At 30.3% G+C, this 7700-nt stretch overlaps 1 protein-coding gene across 8 annotated transcripts; it reads left to right on the forward strand.

Annotated features, from left to right (window-relative positions):
• Nucleotides 1-2658: 2658 nt before the first annotated feature.
• LOC105460398 (lipase member H-like) lies at nt 2659-7298 on the forward strand. 8 transcript variants are annotated; one of them, XR_975823.1, is made up of 9 exons: nt 2659-2842; nt 2925-2982; nt 3045-3190; nt 3280-3540; nt 3797-4021; nt 5094-5230; nt 5830-6055; nt 6244-6408; nt 6621-7298. XR_975823.1 is itself a non-coding variant. In XM_011706842.1 (7 exons), exons 1-7 carry the CDS (start codon nt 2752-2754, stop codon nt 5361-5363), a joined length of 951 nt encoding a protein of 316 aa, XP_011705144.1. In that variant the 5' UTR covers nt 2659-2751; the 3' UTR covers nt 5364-5372. The 8 variants fall into 8 exon arrangements, 2 of the variants coding, with proteins under 2 accessions (XP_011705144.1, XP_011705145.1); XR_975825.1 differs by having other exon boundaries at nt 6931-7298; XR_975822.1 differs by having other exon boundaries at nt 6229-7298.
• Nucleotides 7299-7700: the final 402 nt, after the last annotated feature.

Consider the following 7700-nt stretch of genomic DNA (forward strand, 5'->3'; position numbering starts at 1 on the left):
GCGCATGATGTATCATGGTATCCTTGTGTTCATCAAATGTTAAACAAAGATAAAAGGATAAATTATGTGCATGATGCGCTTTGCGGAACGTAGAGTCCTAGGCTGCGTTCGGTTTGGCACTTACAGCGCTTATAAGCATTATTTGTCCTTGTTTAACATTTGATAAACAACAAAGATGAAATGATATTGTGAGCGCTGTAAGCGCCAAAACGAACGCAGCCCTAGATTATCAGAGAAGCGCGACCGGTGTTACGAGTCCTGATTGGACACGCAAATGGCCAATCATAAGATTGATTTATCGCTATTATAAATGGCTGCCGAATAAATCAAACTTATAATTGGCCATTTGACGCCATTTTTAATATTTTCTAGTACTTTTGCGATATTGCCATAAGCCGGTCGCGCTTCTCTGATAATCTAGGACTCTAGCGGAACGCAGCTAAGATGTGTTCTTATGTCAGGTTACGCGCGCCGTTCGAAAACATAACGTGTCCTTACGTATCATCATTTCATCTTTGTTGTTTGTGAATACAAATAATAAAATGTTTAACGCGATATCTTTTATAACAAATTAATGATGATATTTGAAACTTGTTAATTAAGATTAATTAATATTTATAATAAATTAACAACAATATCTGAGATCTGTTTGTACAGTAATTGTTAATTAAGACTTAGAAATCAAACTGAATTATTGCAATTGTTTAAAATCTATTATTTAATAATCGAGTAAAAATATCGATAATCCACTTGTTTCGTAATTATTATTTAATACTAATAACTCGGAAAAAGTTCTAAATCTCTCACGTTATCCATTTATAACGCGTTATTTAATGATGATATCTGAGATCTGTTTCTGTAGTAATTGTTAACTTAAACAAAGACATTTTTTTAAAAAAGAAAAAATATTTACGCTGAATATAAAAAAACGTATGCTACATCTTTTTTTAAACAGAAATATTTTTTTAACAAGTAAATTATAAAATCATATATATTTTTTATAATATTTTATTTTACTAATTTAAAAGTTTATTAAAAAATAGTGAGACCTTTAATAAAAACTTTTTAATAATTTTCAGACGATATGGGTTTGATCGCTTCGGAAGAGATTAATAATGTTACATGTTCTCCTCGTCCAATCAGAATCTACAAAAGAGCATGTGACGTCATTAACCGCCTTCAGTACTAAGATTCTCAAACGTTGCGGTGCTTTTTTTATATATAAGCCATAAAACCAAAAATATTTTCTATATTTCATTTTACAAATTTAAATGATTTACCAAAAAGTAGTGAGGTTCTACTCTCCAAAACTCTTTAAAAAAGAAAAAGATTACGCCAAGTATACATATAAAACAGTATCGTATCTTACATCTTTCCTAAATATTATTTTAACAAATAAAAATTGTCCAAAAACAAATATGAGATCATACAAATTGCCAAGTATTTGATTAGACATACAAACAAAAATGATTTTTTAATAAACCGCTTAACCATCCAAAAGTATGCAGCAAAAGTTTAATGCAGTCTTTCCAAATATTTTTAAGTTTCATAGAACAGGCTTAAAGTGACTAAAATGACCAATGGGATCACAGTGAAGCAAAAACTTGGCGTGCCCGGATTGCATTAATAATTTAATTGATGTATATAGAAAACGGGCACGCCAAGTTCTTCCTTCACTTTGATCCTATTAGTCAAAATAGTTACTTTAAGCCTGTTTTATGAAACTTAAAAATATTTGAAAAAACAATGACATTAAACTTTTGCTGCATACTTTTGGATGGTTAAGCGGTTTATTGAAAAATCATTTTTGTTTGTATGTCTAATCAAATACTTGGCAATTTGTATGATCTCATATTTATTTTTAGACAATTTTTATTTGTTAAAATAATATTTAGATTTAGGAAAGATGTAAGGTACAATACTGTTTTATATACTTGGCGTAATCTTTTTTTTTTTTTTTTTTTAAAGAGTTTTGGTAAGATAACTTTTTTTTTTAAAAGACGACAATTTCAGATAAAATTAATTTTTGTTGTTAACGAATCACAAGATCAAATAAAGTAGGAATAGATTTGCAAAAATGTTTTTAATTATGGGCATCTTTATGTTTTAACGCGTTTGTTCTTGACAACCATTAAATGTTTATCTTAATAGCCAGAGTGATAATAAACAAATTAAAAATTATGTATATAAAAAAATGTACATATAATTTCTCTTTTTTAAATTTTTATATAACAATCCTTTTTTATGTAAATAATCATACATGTTATATTGCTGAAAGTATACAGTAAATGGCACAGAAAGCGCCAAATGATAATTTTACAGAGAGAAGAAACATATACAGGGTGTCTGCTAATGATAAAGCGTTCGTGGGCAGGTGGAGTGGGCCAAACTGAACAGAAAATTCCTCTACCATTTTGCGATTTTCGTATTAATTATCGAGATGTTAATTTATAAAAATCGCCAAATCTGAACGCACGGTGAGATACGGCCCCTGCCGCGGACCGCGGTCGCCTAGCGAACAGCGCATGGTGGGGGTAATTGAGCCATTACGCCATCGCCTAGAGCGCGGCGCAGGGTAGGGGATATCCATTGCCGTGCGTTACATATAATTGCTATAATTATTTTTGTTTCATCATCGCTTATTGTTAGATTGTGTGGAGATGGCACAGATATAAACTGCGTTTCTGCGCAGAACATTGATACATTAAAAAACGTGCCTCAAAGTGTCGTATTTGTTAACTGACAGTTAAAATGTTGTCATTGATTGTCTATTCTTTTATTCTACTATGTTTTATGATATGGATAAAGCCTGGCCAATCATTCTTCTGTTCTTCTTCTTCTTGTAAATATGCAATCTATTTTCTATATATTTTTTAACATTACGTAAACGAGTAAGATAATATCATTGACCGTATTTTATCCAGGTGACGAAAATCTAGACTCAGAGTTCATGGCTGCTATCAAGTTGCGCCATTATAAATGGTTAATATCGATGGAAAAATTTTCATAATTAGCAGTAATAATATAAATAAGCATGTTTTCAGTGACGGAACATTTGCGTACATCTCCTATTCAATTACAGAGCCAGAAGATATATTAAATGCATTAAGCAATACAAAACGAACAATTTTTTACATTTTTGGATTTACACAATCTGCAGATCACGATGATACCAAGTCAATAATAAGTGGTATTAAATTTTTATAATAGATTATTATGAAATCAATGTAAGATTATGTAAATTGAAATTTAAATTGTAAATTGAAATTGTGTGATTAGCGCTCTGTGACGAAGGAAAGGACAATGTTGTGGTACTTGATTGGAGCAAATATTCTGATTTCCACTCCTTGTTTAGTTATCCGTTTTCCGTTTTCCCAAATGCCCAAAAAACAGGAAAAGCATTCGCTAAATGTTTAGGAAAACTTATGGCAGCCGGTCTCGATCCATCCCAAATTTATGTCATCGGGTTTTCAGCGGGCGCACACATAGCTGGTCTCGCTGGTAGATGCAGTAAGGATTTCAAAATACCTCGTATCACAGGTAAATTATCTTACATTTTTAAAACGCATGTGCTTTATTATTATATTTAACATTTTTTGTTATTTTCAATAATTGATCCTAACTACAATAATATTTTTTTATTTCCTGTTTATTCTTAATTGTCACATTAACGAGAAGTTGGCAAGAAATCCGCCAATTTGTAACCTTTAGTTTTGCATAATGCACACGCGTGTAACTCTAAAATGTTTGTTGCTATTCTAAAATGTTCTTCAAAGTGAAATTATTGTTTGTAAAGGATTGGATCCTGCGAATCCTTTTACCTCTTTATTCGCGGGATGTTATCTTTCGTCTGACAATGCGCTAAGTGTCGATGTGATCCATACGGACATGGGTTTATATGGCACTACTGATGATTCCCCAGAGACAGCAACAGCACATTTCTTCGCAAATGGAGGCCATCGTTTTCAACCCAAGTGTCCATCAGGCTTATCTATTTTTCCGTTCAGTCTGACTCTTGAAGGTAATAATCAGGATTGGAAAAGAAACTCGTTGCTCATTAGAAAATGTAGCTCATTAGCGTTACTGTTATTTAAAGATACGGAGTTATAATTTTCAATATTTTTTTACTAAATTTTGATGAACTTTATTATACACGTTTTATACATGTATTGTACGTGTACAAAATAATGACAAAAGTACATGGAGAGAATTTTATTTTAAAATTTACTCTGAAAATCATGTTAATCGAGGGACAACAGCAAAAAAAAAAGAGAAAATCACATAAAATTTGTTGAAATATTATATTGTCCCACAATTAACATAATTTTCAAAATAAATTTTAAAAGAAAATTCTCTCCGTGTAACGATTATACATATAACGGTAATATTACTCAATAAATATAATTGCGTTACCATTAATTATTATTACTAATAAAAAAATATAATATCATTAATAATTTAATAATATAATATCATTAATAATTTGCTACTAAAAAAAAGTAACTATAACGGTAACAAGGTTACAAACAACGTGTTACTTCCCAATTTTGTTAACCAATGTAACTGAAAATATATATCAAATAATATTATCAAATCACAATGAACATTAATTTTTGTCCTCGTTAAATAGTTATTCGATAGTAATTTTTGCTAGCGACGTTTAAGAGAATCTTTGAAAATTATAAGATATACATATATTTTATTTGTTATATAATAATTTACTACTTCGAGTAGTTTATAATTTCGTGGAAAATAAAATTAAAAAATTGAAACATTGAATTCAATGTAAGATAAAGTTTTAGGCTCATTTTCATAACTTATGATTAGCGAAAAAGTTAGGCCTAGGTTAACTAAAACTTGAAAGTTAATTAAAACACATTTTCATAAGCTTATAACCAAATAAACTAAAAGTTACGTGTACAGCAATTGAGTTAGCATCAAGTTAACTTGATGGTTTAGTCCTAATCAAACGTTGTTAAACAATAAACTTCTTGATAATTTTTAACCTTTAGGTAACCATACATTGTGAAAATGGGCCTTAAAGAATAAAATCATTAATTCTTTGATCTAATGATTCTTCTTGTTACCATAAGAATTTTGCAGTCACACATCAGCAATCCAGTATTATATAGAAACGGTGAAAAATCCTAACAAATATATGGCGACATGTAAAGATCTTTCTCAATGCGAGGGCGAGGAGCATCAGCCAGTTGGATACAACGCAAACAATGTGTAAGATATTAATTAATATTTTTTATTTTTATTTTTGTATAGTATTATTACAAATATTATTATTTATACATAATACGTAATTTATATATATTTTTTGCAGAAAAGGAAAATATGATTTTAAAACCGTATAAGGACCAGCCATTATATTTCTAAATATATATCTGTTATAATGCAATAAAAAAATGTATATTCTAATTAAATGATATACAATATTTTGCAACTATTAAATATCTCGTAAAAAGTTTGGAAAAAAATATTTCCAAAAGTTATGAAATTTTAAAGGGATACTAGCGCGAAGGCCAAGTTCTGTAGTATCATTCTGTTTCATCGATGATTTGTACATACATATTATATTTGTCAAAAAACGAAACATTCTTTCACTGTGGCATTCGTATGCTGCCTGCAAGTGACAAAAGATGGTTGATGCAAACAGCAAATATTTTGATTAAAACAATTATATTGTTTTTTTTGCAAATAAAAATGTTTTGATAAATAACGTCAGAAACTTTGTTAATTATACACCTATAATATTTAATATAGTAAAATAAATTTTTAATTAAGTATTAATTAATTTATTATTTTCTAATCTATTTTTAGTAGAAAAATGGCTTTTGTTGGTGACAAATTCATTAGCAATGCCGAACAAACATCAGAACTAATCGCTTTAGTTCATCGCATATGGTTAACATCTCGAAAGAAAGAAGTTTGATGGCCGTACAAAACTAATTATACACGATTTAAAAAGGCAATTTTTTTGGAGAAGAAGAACCAAACAAAGAGACATAGAAGTTATATGACATCGAACATGATTTTCTATTGGTAGGTATGTATTACACATAATCTTATTGTTACTTTGTTGCTTATTATCAAAATAATAGGAATTGTCAATCATTATGTATAATGATTACAATTTCTATTATTGTTTATAATTGATGAATTTTAATGCAAAAATAGATTATGTTTATTTAATTAGTTTTTAACCATTTTTAATTATAGATGATTTTGATATAGCAAACAAAATATTGAAAAAAATGTGAAGTTTTATCAGACAGTCATCTGCATTGGAAGATATATGAATTAAACAAAGAAGGAAGCGTAAACGAAATTCAAGATACATATATTCAAGCAAACAAAAACGACAACAGCTCTTATTCACCGCCAAAAATTTCTAATAACGTAAGAATATAATAATTTTCAATAATACATTTTGTATGTACAATTGGCTAAGTTTACCTATCTTTACTATTTATTTTTAATATTTTAAATACATATAATTAACATTTTATTAATTAGCTGTTACTTTGAATGATTAACGATTATAATAATTTTACTGACAAGAATTAGATTATGCGTTGTGCCGTACTTTTTCGTTTTACGCATGTATTTAGAAAGCGTGGGTTTTAAAAGGCTGATTTAAAAGTCCTCACACATGTGAATGTTTACGTCGCGGCGTTTACGCGTGTGAGACACAGCGGGATATCAGATGGAGCTTACAATTAGATTTGAAACTCGGATTCTCTTGAAGTATATGTATCGTTATCTAGTACGGAGTAAAACTTAGGCCGGTAGTTCCCGACAAAGGCAAGTAACGCCCTTATCTCATTTAGCAATGCGATTTGACTTTGCTCTATGCATGATTACCAGAAGCAGCTGGCGGTGGTGAGTAGCTCTTCATCATCTTTTCTCGTCATGTTGTAGAGTTTCGTGAACTTGAGATCAGAATGTGCAATCTAGAGTTTCTAGACGGTGCAATAAGCACACTCGCACGAGGAAATCTGACTTACAATCAGTTCGTCAAGTTTCGTCATCTTATGTGAAACAGTATCAGGATCGCAGCACTTGGCGTTTGGTGGTGTGTAAAATAATTATAATTACAGTCGAATATTTTTGATTATAACAATAATTGCTATTAAACAATTAATATTACGTGCGCTAATGATCTGCGCAATGCTCAGATATTTTCGGCCGTTCTTGGCTACACCGCTTACTTGATATACCGTATATCGCTCACCCAACGCGATCGCCGAGTGTTTACACGCTAACAATTAAATAAAATAATAAAGGGTACACCGTCTTGACTCGAATCTGAATATTCGGTATTTTTCCGGAGAAATAAATTTCCAACCGGCTTTTCGACTGTTGTTCGGTCGAGGAATGGTACGCATTACGGGGTGCACCGTTATAGCTTACCTGTCACCAAATAAATCTGTGATGCCATAATTGACATCAAGTTTATCTGTAGAAAAATAAAATAAAATGTTTGTCAATTTTAACCCTAGGTATACACCCTGGGGACCCCATCCATATTTATTACTGTATCTCTAGTAAAAATGGACATATTTCAATTAATTTTTTTACAATCGATAGAGAATCGACCAAAGAACAAGCCCATAATGTTTAAAATTCGATAGAATTAAGGAGCTCCAAGATATACGGGTTCAAAGAAAAAGGAAAGTTCAGAAACGCAA

The sequence above is a fragment of the Wasmannia auropunctata genome, unplaced genomic scaffold (assembly GCF_000956235.1).
Source record: "Wasmannia auropunctata unplaced genomic scaffold, wasmannia.A_1.0 LD322739.1, whole genome shotgun sequence".
NCBI lineage: Eukaryota > Metazoa > Arthropoda > Insecta > Hymenoptera > Formicidae > Wasmannia > Wasmannia auropunctata.

What these genes read in the sequence shown, in the direction of transcription:
- LOC105460398 (XM_011706842.1), top strand. Translation starts at nt 2,752, where the DNA reads ATGTTGTCATTGATTGTCTATTCTTTTATTCTACTATGTTTTATGATA. An exon ending in CTTCTGTTCTTCTTCTTCTT is followed by an intron (nt 2,843 to 2,924) that starts GTAAATATGCAA and finishes TATTTTATCCAG; the next exon opens with GTGACGAAAATCTAGACTCA. An exon ending in AAGTTGCGCCATTATAAATG is followed by an intron (nt 2,983 to 3,044) that starts GTTAATATCGAT and finishes GCATGTTTTCAG; the next exon opens with TGACGGAACATTTGCGTACA.